The sequence below is a fragment of the Mustela nigripes genome, chromosome 4 (genome assembly GCF_022355385.1).
Source record: "Mustela nigripes isolate SB6536 chromosome 4, MUSNIG.SB6536, whole genome shotgun sequence".
NCBI lineage: Eukaryota > Metazoa > Chordata > Mammalia > Carnivora > Mustelidae > Mustela > Mustela nigripes.
In genome coordinates, this window is record NC_081560.1 from 143,342,429 (window position 1) to 143,356,189 (window position 13,761).

The window sequence follows — 13,761 nt, forward strand, 5'->3', positions numbered from 1 at the left end:
AGTGGGCTCCAAATTCTGGCAAGACTTCTAATGGCCATGAAGAATGGGTCCCACTCTTGTCACAAAGGCATGGTTCACCCATAGAGGTCAGAGGTAGACAAAAACAATGGGGTATGGGGCGCCTGGGTGGCTCAGTGGGTTAAAGCCTCTGCGTTCAGCTCAGGTCATGATCCCAGAGTCCTGAGATCAAGCCCAGAATCGGGCTCTCTGCTCAGCAGGGAGCCTGCTTCCCCCTTTTTCTCTGCCTGCTTCTCTGCCTACTTGTGATCTCTGTCTGTCAAATAAATAAATAAAGTCTTTAAAACAAAAACAAAACAATGGGGTGGCTAGAGGCCTCTGTGGAAGATGTTTCAGAGCAGCTTGGGCCTCATGACAGTTTTAGCTCAGTTACAAATCCTAGGCAGTCCCATTTGCTTAACCAGTTTTTCCGGTGATACTTCAATGCTGGCTTTCTTGGTTTCTATAGCCTCTTGCTTTCAAATTTCAAAAGTAAAGCCAAAATAATAACTCCAAACTCTTCAAACTGAATAAATAAATAATAGTGATAATATTTACATGAGTAGGCCATGTTGAGAGATTCAAGCATGACCAGCAACAGAAAAACCAGAACAGGCCCTGGTTTCAGACCTTACAGCTGGCTCTGGATCATGGTGGGATACTCCTGAAAGCCGACGGTTGGAAGGATGAGCTGAGAATGAGCAAAGATGCCTGGCTGGGGCCTTCTGGTGAGGCTAGGGTTTCAAACAGACAAACCTCAGTTCTCCTAACCAGGCACTGTGGTGTGATGAGGGACCTGGGTGAGCTGCTCCTGGGGACGTAGAGGCCTTCTCTGCGTGACGGCATTGGGGGTGATATCAGGGACTGTCCCAGAGAGCACAATCTCTCTGGGTCAGCTGCCAGTCTCGACTCCTTTCCAGACAGGACAAGGAGCTGAGGTCAGGAATGGTCTCCTCTTCCCTGAACTATGTGACAAGGGGGATATGGAATTCGTTTGTGTCGAAGATCAAGGGTCTCCTGGGAGGGCTTGGGTCCCTGTCAGCCTTGTGTAGCAGCTTGAAGAGCCCAGTTCCGATGTTCATGGGGATCCCCATGATGATGCATTCAGACACTCCTGAAATCAAACAGACACGGCATTAGATGGCTTTTCACCACACAGGTGGGCTCCTAGCTCTCCTCTCCGTCTGGGCCGCAGCTGCTCTGTAGGAGCAGAACCCTGACTTTGCCACCCAATGTTTCCTCAGTTTAGGGCCTAGAAGAAAAGCAAACAGGCTGACGGTAAAGACAAGTGCCTGTGGAAACAGCAGGAGAAACTTGTTCCCTATGCTCAGGGGTCAAGGCTGGGTCAAGCTTAACAGCTTACCAGCACCCCTGTGCCTTGGAAACCCACAGCCCTAATGGGAGACACTTGGAAGGCAAGGCCCCTGCAGAGACAGGAGGAAGGCAATGGAGCAGATTCTTTCTCCGAACTCCAGTTCAGCTTTGGCTCAGACTTCTGGTTCTGTTACAAGCAAGTGCTTGCCTACTCTATTCCAGGCTTTGTGCTATTAGGAGACCAGAGAGACAAACTGCCAAGCTAAAGACCAACGTGGACCGAGGGCTGACTCTTAGTTAACAACAATGTAAAGGGCAAGGAAGGGGAAGATTTCACAGTGCAGGGTGGGGTGACCGTGCCAGGCCACCATCAAGGTGGCAGTGTGTGGGGCTGTAAGGCTCAGCACCCCAATGGTAGGGTCAAAGCGCTGGCCATTAATTCCACGGTCAAGCACACTCACTCTTACTTTGGCCTTGGCCTTGTCCTGTTCTTCTGCCCCTATCTCTTCTCCCTTTTTCTTTCCTCTGACTTATCTTAAAAAATGATATAGTAATTTTTCTTTTCCTCTGTCTGCAACCTGTGTCCCTTTTGAAAAGAGAAGAGTTAATCTTAGGAACAAAGCAGCAGCATGTCCCCTGCCCGAGACCTCACCTGGCCAGCACCTGTTCGGCAAATCCTGTTCGGCAAATCCATGTAAGACTGGGAGAGGAGATAGGAAATGGCCATGAGGAAGCCAACCTCTGGTGATAAGGATGGCAGCCAGGCTGGGAATCCCTGCTTGAGCCCGATGAGTATGTGACCTTGGCCTAGCTACTGAGCCCCCTGCGGACTCCCTTCTTCGACATGTGGTGCGGGAGCCAGGGAAGAGCCAGCTGGGCAGCAGGTAGATGGTGACAGCTCTGCCAAGGCCCTTCTCTCCCAGGCTGCCATCAGAGATGCACTGGGTGCTGTGGGGAGGCGGCCGGTGCAGGGCGAGACTCGTCAGCCAGTAAGCTAGTTCCCTATGCGACTGGTGCAAAGGTTTAATACCTGTCCCTATAGATGTGCTGTGCTCAGTGCATGCAAGGTGCTGGGCTGGCAGCTCTCCTTCCCCAGAGGTCATGACAGCAGGGCCACCAGACGCTGCTCCCTCCTGTCAGCCCCGGCACCATACAGGAGGAGCAGGATCATACTGGCCCAACGCATCTCTAAGGTCTAGAACACTCACTGGTGCCCAGGTTGATCTTTTCTTCTTTGCCCCAAAAAGCTGTCTGTATTGACAGAGAAGCCTTCTAACAGATTAAGGGGGATACAGGGAGCCACAGCCAGGATGTGGAGATAAAAGATCTTATTTCCAATTCTGTGATCTGTGACTTTATGCCGAAAAAATAAACACTCTGCCTACTCAGTTTCCTCACCTCCTGGGAATCCTCAGCCACAGTCTCAGCTATAAACCACAAAGGCCCTCTGATGAAAGTCTTAGAAACACCAAACCTACCACACACGGAGTCCTTCTGCCCGAAGTAGGCAGCATCGAAGAGATGGTCAGCTGTCTTTTCAAAGGAGGCCAGCATCAGCACACTTTCTTTCATCTTGGCCAGGCCAAACCTCGTAATGCCCAGGACTTCACCCTGCATTGGGGGAGAAGGAGTCAGGGTGGTACTCACACCACTTACAGAAGGCCACAGCAAACCACACCTTCTGCCTCCCCTCAACATAGTTAGCCCAAATCGGCGAAGCAGCTGTTCAAGTCAGTCTCGGGTCAGGATAGGACCCTCACTGTAATCTGTCCCATTGGCATCCCCTTGAGGGCTAGCAGTCACTGACGACAGGGATCCTTACACTCCCAACCACATGCTGTTGGAACAAACAGTCATGAACTGAGAGCTAGAATTCAAAATCCAACTTTTAAAAAAGAGTACTTCTGGGACGCCTGGGTGGCTCAGTTGGTTAAGCAGCTGCCTTCGTCTCAGGTCATGATCCCAGGGTCCTGGGATCGAGTCCCACATCGGGCTCCTTGCTTGTCGGGAACCCTGCTTCTCCCTCTGCCTCTGCCTGCCTCTCTGCCTGTGCTTGCTCGCTCTCTCTCCCTCTGTCTCTGACAAAAAAAAAAAAGAGTACTTCTGAAGATATTTATTATGGTTCAAAGAATTCCAAACTCAAATAATTTAAAAGCCTCACAGTAGGGAAAGAGTTAAGTAAATTTAGGTGCTTTAGTTCAAGCAAACGCTGCACCATCATTAAAAAGGTATATTTATGGGGCACTTGGGTGGCTCAGTTGTTAAGCGTCTGCCTTTAGCTCAGGTCATGGGACTGAGCACCGCACTGGGCTCCTTGCTCAGCGGGAAGCCTGCTTCTCCCTTTCCCACTCCCCCTGCTTCTGTTCCCTCTCTCGCTATGTCTCTGTCAAAAAAATAAATAAAATCTTAAAAAAAAAAAAGTATACTTATGGGGCCCCTGGGTGGCTCAGATGGTTGGATGTCTGCCTTTATTATTCACTTACTTATTTTTAAGGAATCTTTTTTTTTTAAAAAGATTTTATTTATTTATTTGCCAGACAGAGATCACAAGTAGGCAGAGAGGCAGGCAGAAAGAGAGGAAGGGAAGCAGGCTCCCTGCTGAGCAGAGAGCCGGATTCAGGGCTTGATTAAGGCAGAGGCTTTAACCCATTGAGCCACTCAGGCGCCCCTGGGTGTCTGCCTTTAGCTCAGGTCACAATCTCCATCCAGTTCCTGGGATGGAGCCCCACATCGGGCTCCCTGCTCAGTGGGGAGTCTGCGTCTCCCTCTCCCTCTGCCTCTCTCCGTGCTTGTGCTCTCTCAGATGAATAAATAAAATCTTTAAAAAAAAGTATATTTATAAAAACTATGTGACATGGAAAATAGGCAGAAAGTTACATGAAATAAGAGAAAACCCATAAGCCCACTATTCACTGCAAGTACATAACACAATATGTGCAGAGAGAATAAGACCAGGAGGCAAGACTTAAAAGTGACAGCCTTTACTACAGGGAGGAGGAAACAGGTCATTTCTCTATCTGCTCTGTCATCAGGGACAGGTTCCTATGGGGAGGCACCATGAAAACCTTATGGCAATGCTACGGGACATGCATACTACTATGGGGAATGGATACGTTTTGTAGAAAAAGAGAAAGAAAATGACCAACCTCATTTCCCACCTAGCCTCCCCTTCAAATCATGGTAACTTATCCTTTACCTGAAAATGGCTACAGAAATGTGAGGAATGGGTTCAATAGGAAATAAACACCTTGGTTTTCCATGGAAATCCCTGGGCTTTTGGCAATGGCAACATTTCTAATAAGGACAAAAATAGTAATGCCCCACCACCTGTCACAAGGCTGTAAGTTTCATACCAAAGTTTCACCAGGACACCCAGCCCAACCCCATGCTTTGGTCTTTGAGCAATGGGGACATCCTGTTTTCTTTCTGCGGCAGTCATCACAGCTGCGTGTTCTCCAGGCAGCTGTGAGCCGGCTGGTGTGCCATGCACACCCACAAACCTTATAGGTCATCAGGTCGGAGAGCAGCATCACATGCCTTCTGTCGATGCTCATGCCGTGGTTGACCATTGTGTACTGGATTTCATTGATGATCGTTGTCCGGGCAGCTTCGATGCCCAGTGTTTTCTCCACCTACAGAGAGCCAGGCTGAGTGCAAGCAGCCTCTTCTGACACGGCGGCCCAAGTCCTCCCCACATCTTCCTCCGCTCAGCGGCTTCCCAGCACACTATAGGCCCTCTGCCAGAAACAGGCTGCTGGGCAATCTTCTTCTTCAAACAGAAGAAACAGTAGCATTTGTCACACCAGTGTGCTGGGACAACCCTGAGGTGACTCGGGGCATGAATGTTACCTCATAGGTGTTATTGGAGGTAGTGCGGGTACCCTTCACACCGTGGGTGGCCATGACTGCCCGCAGGTTATCACCCTCCACCAGGAGCTTGTATTTCTCCTTTCCGCTTTGCTCGTCGATGTGGATGACAGCTCTGGAAACCTCTGGGATGCCCTGCACCACCACCTGGACTCAGAGACACAGAAGGCTCAAGGCCCAGCGGGGCCGACGGCCACCCTCCTTCCCCCATCCTGGTAGCCTCTGAAATCACATGGCTGTGAGAACTGGGAACGTCATGCCTGGGTTGTCACCTTGACCAGCCCTGTTTCTCAGTGGGGTTTATCGGGAACATAACAAACCTGAAAGTACCCGGGTGCTGTTAGGGCTTAGGGAGAAAGCACAAGTTCAAGCGGCCGAGCCTCAATCTACACCAGTTTTACCACAGAACACACAGGAATCTAACAGGTAGAGTTTGTGTGGCTGGGCAAAGGGGGATGTGGCAAAAAAGATGTGGGATATGGCAAGAAAGAAGAAATGGGGACCCCTCTCAGTCTCTGTAGTGACACAGTCCTCAGGTTTCCTGACACCTGGGTATTTGGGCCACAAGTAAACACAGTCTCTCCACCTACAAATGTCCAGGCATTAGGCTGGGTGGAGCCTCCAAGAGGGAACTTCTTTCTCACCTTGGGGAGATCCTCTTTCAGGAACTGCAGCACATAGTACATGGAGCTCTTGCTGTTCTCTCTGGGGGTGACACACACCACAGCCTCGCCATGAACAGCTACGTCGCCAGGCTTCACACGGAGCTTGGACATGCAGATGGAATAGCGCACGGTCTCAGCGTTTACCTGCAAGGTGACCAGACACGGCCCACCCACCCAGGATATTACTAACAGGGTTGGAGGCTTTGATTCCAGTGTTTCTTGGCCTTTTTCCATCACTGCCCCCTGACAAGCCTCATTTTTCCCCCTTACTCTTATTCCTCACCATAAAGTCCTAACATGTGACATATTATATATTTGCTTATGTATTGCATAAGTATGTCTATTTTACTTATAAACAGAGGAGACTTTCTTCACAACCTCCTCTCCCCCTAAACCAACTTTCGCCCCGACTGAAAATGCATGTTGCATTCACAGTAACACACACAAGCTCTGAGGTGGTTCCAGGAGGCAGTGGGCTGGAGAGCAGGACAATTTGTGTTAGTGAAGCCTCCCCTTCACCTGACCTCACCACAACTGCTCACGGGTCACATGCCTGGATGCAACTTAGCCCTAGTTCAAGAGTCATAAGGCACATGGCCAGAGGTAAGCCAGAGAAGTCCCTAGCCTGGAAACCTGACTGCTCAATTCTGGAATCATAGTCTTTGGGCAACACGAACTTGATACTTGAGAGAATGGGCTGAGACACAATGTGGCCAGGAAGACGAAAGTGCCAGAAAGTCACTCAGATTGCATCCCTGCCTCAGCTGCTCTGTGAGAAAGGCTGACAATCTCTCGATCTTTACCTGACCATGAACACCAGTAATACTAAGCCAGCCTAGTCCATCCAGCCAAAAACATTGGCAGAGCCAGCCAGGCGCCATGCTGGGGCCCACACATGAGTAAGATACAGGTGGCCCTATATTCCTGCCAGACCCTCTAATATGTGTCACAGCAAACGGCTATCGTGGCCTCACAAAATTCCCGTGTGTCTTTAGGTGGGAATGTGTGTGTGAGGGTCAGGTTCAGAAAGAGAGAATTGGAAGGTATGATAGACTCTTACAGAACAGAAACCCAACAAAGCCTTGCCTCCTCGATGCTTCTCATGCCTGGCTTAGCTCCTGCTCGGTGATCAGTGCCCAACCTGGGACTCACAGAGGATGACCTCCTACCTACATTTAATGACGTAACTCACTTCTAGTCTCAGAAGTCTGATCCGTTCCAGGGAGAGCTTGACGAGGATAAAGCAATCATCCGGAAGAAACACTTCTTCAATATACTCTGAAATCTGTCATGTCAGAAGATCAGAACATTACACGGTCACTCTCCCCCTTTAAAAAGCATACGCTGCTCATTTTGAGGGACCCAGGACAGAATGGCCCCACTGATTAGAAGGCCCACCACAACCAGAGTTTACATGTGCGTGCTTGCCACACTGCTGCTCCAAGTGCTCTTGTCACCAAGACGGATTTCTTACCTCTCCCAAGAGGGTTTTCTCGATTCTGCCCTTCACGAGGCGAGCGTAGTCTGCGTCATCATCCTTATCCAGCTGTGCTGTGATGATCGGGGTACTGAGAGAAGGCAGGGGTAGCGGTTACAGCCCAGGAAGGAGCCCATGGGGAGGCCGAGGCACTATAGGAATCCTAGTGCTAAAACCAGCTACAATTTCTGAAGCACTCACTGGAGGCTTCACATTCTTATCCAGACTTTCTCTGTTTAGAACTCACATGCAACCGACTCCATCAGTGAATGAGGTGGTTTTCGGAACATTCTTCCTGACCAAGTGAACCGACCTCTTCCTCTCTGGTCCTAGCAGGTAGTTATTTCAATTCTGTACTGACACTTCATGCTCGTGTATCAGAGCTTCTGCCACCCCTCTGTCCAATCCTATCACCCCCTTTCCAGGTTGACACCTGCCAATCACTCGCTCAAGCTTCTGCCCTCCCTGTCCTGGCTGGTGTCCCCTGACCATGCACTCCTGGGAGACCAGAGCAATCAGAGCGGCAGTAGAGCTCCTGCCACCCTGGACGCCCACCAGTGCTGCTCTAGAACACAGTGTCGTGTTCCCTCATTGGATGCTATCTGTCATCACTCTGGAGGATTCAGATCACAGGTGAATCATCATGAGGTCACAGAATGCACTGTTAACGTAGTTCTATCTTTTCTGGTCTCAGATGACCTATAAATCCTACCACGAAATCACTAGGGAGTCAAAGACTGTGGCCACAGCTCAAGTGACAAACTCACCAGTCAAGCTTAGGCTGGGAATAACATCTGAAATTTAAACTGATACAGACATATTGATACTAAACTGATACAGACATATTGATACAGTCTTTCTAGTCATTCTTTTTTATTTTTTTTTTAATGTTTCTTTCTTTCATGTGACTTGTGGCCACAAAGAATGACTGCCTCATTTGTGACTATACCCAGTTTCCACTTATCTTTTTCTCAATGGGGTTTTTAAACAATCTGGATCTGATGAAGGCAAGCATGCCACCAGAGCTGACAATACCGCCCACTAGACTACCAGCCGTAGTTAGAGAAGCACATGACAGGCAGCAGGAGAATAGAAGGGAGGTGGAGGGAAGCACCTGATAGCCTTGGAAGCATTGATGATCTCTTTGATCCGGGGCACACCGAGAGTAATGTTCATGGAGGCCACGCCCGCAAAGTGGAAAGTCTTCAGGGTCATCTGGGTGCCTGGCTCACCAATGCTCTGAGCACACAGCGCGCCCACCGCAGAACCTGGCTCCATCTGCGCCCTAGAAGGTAAGGGCATGGAAGAAGAGTCCAGCAAAACTGTTGGGAAGAGGCTTCTGATGATCTCTTTTCAACAGAAAAAAATGCAGGTGTTGTCTGGGTCAGGAGGGAATATGCTATGAGCCAAGCCATGCTTTGACGGGAAGAACCTGGCATGGATCAGCCAGAGGTGTAGAGAGGGGGGTCGCGTGGGGGTGCCACAGTCCAAGGGGCCCAATAATTGACGTGAACACTGTGTGGCTACTTGTGGTCCGCTTGCAGTGACTGGGCCCAAACATCGACAGCCTGGAGAAGATCCAAGAGCTCTGCTAACAAACGGTGCCAACAGTAGACAGTGTAGCTGGTACCCACAAAGCATACTGGGAGTGACTCCATGGGGTAAAGACACTCAGAAATGCCTTTGCAATTATTTCCGCATCTTGGAACATCCAGCCTGCCTCCCCACTGGAACCCCTAAGAAGAGGTAATGGAACCTGCTCGCATGCTGGCACTGGAAAAGGAGTGGGCAACAGGAAGGACAGGAGCCCTATGTGCCTGCCCCACAGTCTAGGCAAATTAGCATCTGTACCTCATGTACTTGTCCCTACAGGTCTCCAGGAACTTTTCGATTTGGGTGGGAGTGATCCGGTCCAACTGGTACAACACACGGGGCTGGAGGGACAGAAACCAAGTGAGGGGTCAGGCTGCGGGACCCGAGCCCATGAAGGCACCAGAGCCTGTTGGGGAAGCCGAGCACTACCTCTGTGGTACCATTGTCGTTGATGCCATATTTATCTCTGGTCTTCTTGATCTTCTCGGAAACGCCCTTGATGAAATTTTTTATTTCCTGAAAGATTACATAGCAAACATCAGTTGTGCATCTGTGGGGATTTGGATGGCAGTTTGTTTTATAAACTTCGGCAGTGTGATGAGCCCACCAGCCTCACGATGGTTCACAACACCCTCTCTGGCCTTTCCACGCAGCCACCTGCACAGCCAGTGGGAGCCACGGCAGGAGAGGCTGACATAGCCACCTCCCCTCCAGGCATACCTGTCGGCTGTCTCCTCCCATCCTCCCAGCTTAGAACGGTTAGAACTTATAAACCTGCAGTTTCTAAACAGGCTTATTTTTGAGGCTTTCTTCGGAAGTTACTGTCGACTGAAGTACCAGCTAAGGCATAGCCTTGTAGATGCCATACACATTTCAAACACATGGTTTCGGCTTGCCTTCATTTCAAAGACACTCCCGAATCCCTACTTCTTTCTTTCTCTGACCCTTGCCTCTGCATCACCGCTACCCCCAGTCTTACTTGCCCTTCCCAACAATCAGGACTTGGTAAGAATTCTGAGAAACCAGGCTGGGAATTGAACATCGGGGTGTCTGTGGTCCCCTCTGCATTGCAGAGTAGCACTCTAGCCCCCAGATGGGGACTATATGAAGCAAGGAAGGTGACAAGGACATCATGTGGAGGAAGCACAGGACAGGGCTAGATGCCACAGACCTACATTTTCTCGTAATCACTCAAGCTGTAAAACTTATGTTTTGTAATTTGTGGTGTATCTCTGACACAGACAAGCCCTGCAGTCACCCCTAGAGCCAGGATTGGCCAGCATTCAAGGAGAGCTTATGGAGGAGGTAATGGGCTTTAGAGAGCTATGCCCATCAAAGCCTTGCTCCCAGGGCCTCATGCATCAAGCACTGTGGGACCAACTCTAAGAATACTTCCCAGGTGAGTGGATGGCACACGCCATGCAGTGACAGCAATCTTCCAGAAGCTGCTGTGACACAGGCCTGGGGGCTGGCCATCAGCCACTCTAGTTTGATCCAGGGATGTTTTTTGAGAAAATGGGAAAGAGTGGCTAGACTGCACTTCGCCTCAGTAGCCCCCCTGGAAATGTATTTTCCCTCATTGAGTTTGGACAAATAACAGTGGCAGTGAGCTTAACTGTTTCTCTTGAATGTCAGTGCAGGTACCCAGCTGCTCTGTGTGGCTGGCTGAGGGCAGATCCAAACATGTAGGCAGTCCAAGGGTGAAGGGAATACCGTCATGGCTGCAAAGCTTTAGGAAGTCTTATTTCTTGATTCCAAGGCAGGCTGAGGGACCACAAGGAGAAGACCAACATAACCCCCTATCCAAAGTCTACTCCATCTATATCACATAGCTGAAAATACCTGTTTTGTGTGAAATAAATATTTTAAAGCAGATGGAACCAGCAGCCTACTCTTAGAAAAATAAAACCCTACGGGTATTCACGCAGAGCTTAAAACTTACCAGAACCCAGTTCTACCTTAACCTTGCAATAATAAGTCTCCTTAGCCTCCCACAGACCACCTGTGGGAGGTGAGTAACAATCCTAGTTACTATGTTTCCTGAAAGCAAAAACCCTAATTCTTAATGTTTGTATTTTAAGTAGCCTTAACTTTTAATACACAAATGGTCCAAGGCTCATGGGCGGTTCCCAGCCAGCTGCTGCCTGGCAAGGTGAGCCCTCCCCGTGAGGTGGCATTGCATCAACCCCATCACTCTAGAGCGGAGGGCACTGTTAGGCTCAGGGAGGTCACAGGCTTGGCCAAGGTGGCAGGCATCTCCCTGAAGTCAGATGCTTTCTCTGAAATCTGCTCTTGGGACAGGGGGTTCTGCAATGTCATCCTTGCCCACTGGCGATTTCTGTTTCCTTGAAGCTCAGCTAACCAAAGGGCTGCTTGTCCATCATATTCTATCCCTTGCTCATGAACGTAGCTTTCTTGTGATGACTGCACTTATGGGCCAACTCTGTTCCTTCTCCTTGAGAAAGTGTGGAATATGTGAGGGGTACTGTGCCTTTCCACTGTCATTCCATACAGGAAAGGACTTTTATTAATTTACAAGATCTTAAAAGTTTTCAAGAAACTCTCTTTAAAAAAAAGCTCTCCGGGTTTACTTACTGATTGTGAGATGGAGACCACACTTTTCGGTAGTCAGTGACTGCAAACCAGAGGGGGGAATCTAGACTGCAGGGGGCAGTGAGAATCATTCCTGCACGGCTCTGCTCAACACAGGCACTCTTAGCTGCTGCTGCCTCATCTTCCCTCTGCATCATTCAGTGCAGAGCCTCTCTGGCATTGGTGATTTCCTCCCCCAGCCTACACATCTAGCTGTGGCTGTGTTCTTTAGGGCAAGTTGCTGATCGGCAGCTGGTCAAGGCTGCCCCACTGCTGACCTAGTAAAACCACAGCGGGAGTCGAAGGCTCAGCAGACCCAGGGCATTTTCATCTGAGGAACTCTGCATACACGAGTAAAAGAACACGCACCAAAAACCATTCCTCAGGTTAGGGGAACTGGAAAGGAGGTCTTTCAGCTACCACCCAAATGGACATGCTTCCATGGCTTTGCTGAAAGGAACAATTTTCCTTACACAAAAATTAGGGCGGATTTTCTCAAAGTTAGGCTTAAAAAAAAAAAAAAAAAAGCTCACTTTGTAGAAATGAAAACTGAAATAAGCTACTAAGAGTTCAGCTGAATCGATCCATGCATACTAAAAGGGACTCACAACATGACAACTGGCAGGCAATTAATCACACGGTTAACCAGCAGTTACTTTCTCACACTCACTCCACAGCACATCTGCGAGCACAGGCAGTGGCCTCTGGCGGGCCTCAGCTCCGGCACAGGCTGGGGCTGGAGAACACGTGAGGGGGTCAGACACATCTGTTCTGGCCCATGATTTTGGACCTGAGTTCATTAGGTGGTAAGCCCCTAGAGGGTATAGACACATTTAGTCATCTTTTGAGGCACGTGACACGTATTGAGGGCTAGAAGGAGTGCTCGCTGAGGAAGCACACACTGCGGGTCAGGGGGTGGGCACCCGTTAAACCCTGTCAAAGGCAAGAAGGGAGCCAGAGTGATGGAAAGGGAAGCCACGTGTGCCAGAAGTGAGGCAGAAGCCTGTCGAGTCTGGGGCTGGCCGACAGCCGCACTGCTGCAGACTTCACCCCTAATGCTCAGCATTCCCAGCATGCTCAGTGCAGTACCTCGTTATATTTCTCATAGCCTGTCTCAGTTAAGGTCTTTGAGGATAAACAAAAAAGTAAGTAAGTGATCATAATCATATATAAAAACAAAATCACAATTCTAATGTGTTAAAAAAGAAGAGTAAGGGCGCCTGGGTGGCTCAGTGGGTTAAGCCTCTGCCTTCAGCTCAGGTCATGATCTCAGGGTCCTGGGGTCAAGCCCCATGTCAGGCTCTGTGCGGCAGGGAGCCTGCTTCCCCGCCCCCCACGCCTGCCTCTCTGCCTACTTGAGCTCTTTCTCTGTGTGTCAAATAGATAAATAAAATCTTAAAAAACCAAAAAGGTAAGAAGACAAAACAAAAGGCACTCAGCCCAGCCATACTCTGGATTTTAAACTTACTAAAATCTGGAAGAGTCTCTTTTTCCCACCTTAACATATAAAAGAGTCAATATATAAAAAGAGTCAAGAGCTTCCTTACCTAAAACATTTAAGTTTCGTTTTACTGCTGTCATTTCTGACATACTGAAAGGGATAGATTCCAGACAATCCTGTGCTGCATTTGAGTCACCAGTCGGTACACAAAGGTAACTATTTACTGGTTTTTGTACCCCTTTGCTTTTGATTGTAACCATCATTATAAACAGGAAGGAGCTGCCTGAGCAGGTCAGTGACATTAAAAAAACAAAAAAACCAACAAACTAAAAAACCGTAAGAGAGGGGTGTCTGGGTGGCTCAGTGGCTTAAGCCTCTGCCTTTGGCTCAGGTCATGATCTCAGGGTCCTGAAATGGAGCCCCGCTCCATCAGCAGGGGGCCAGCTTCCCTCCTCTCTGTCTACTTGTGATCTCTCTCTCTGTGTCAAATAAATAAATAAATAATATTCAAACAAACAAACAAACAAAAAACGTTAAGAGGCTATCACGGTAACAGTTCCCTGGAAGAAGAAGGCTGGCTAACTCAGTGAACTTCGGATTCACACTATGGTAACAGGAAGAGCAATTTAAAACATCACCACTAGGGGCGCTTGGTCAGCTCAGTGGGTAGGGCAGGTGACTCTGGGTTCCAGGTCTGCATTGGTGCGGAGATAACTTACAAATTAAATCTTTACTTGTTTATTCATTCATTCAACAGACAGAGATCACAAGTAGGCAGAAAGGCAGGCAGAGAGAGGGGAAGCAAGCAGGCTCCC

At 49.1% G+C, this 13,761-nt stretch overlaps 1 protein-coding gene across 1 annotated transcript in view; it reads right to left on the reverse strand.

Annotated features, from left to right (window-relative positions):
* Positions 1-528: 528 nt before the first annotated feature.
* The window catches only part of POLR3A (RNA polymerase III subunit A), a 47,743-nt gene continuing 34,510 nt past the window's right edge, over positions 529-13,761 (reverse strand). The window contains exons 22-31 of the mRNA XM_059397893.1: positions 9,343-9,429; positions 9,172-9,254; positions 8,435-8,605; positions 7,318-7,411; positions 7,036-7,128; positions 5,823-5,987; positions 5,161-5,325; positions 4,812-4,943; positions 2,790-2,922; positions 529-1,111 (exon numbers count right to left, since the gene is read on the reverse strand). Coding sequence (XP_059253876.1) covers positions 963-1,111; positions 2,790-2,922; positions 4,812-4,943; positions 5,161-5,325; positions 5,823-5,987; positions 7,036-7,128; positions 7,318-7,411; positions 8,435-8,605; positions 9,172-9,254; positions 9,343-9,429 — 1,272 coding nt within the window. The 3' untranslated portion in view covers positions 529-962. The remainder of the gene's footprint in view (positions 1,112-2,789; positions 2,923-4,811; positions 4,944-5,160; positions 5,326-5,822; positions 5,988-7,035; positions 7,129-7,317; positions 7,412-8,434; positions 8,606-9,171; positions 9,255-9,342; positions 9,430-13,761) is intronic.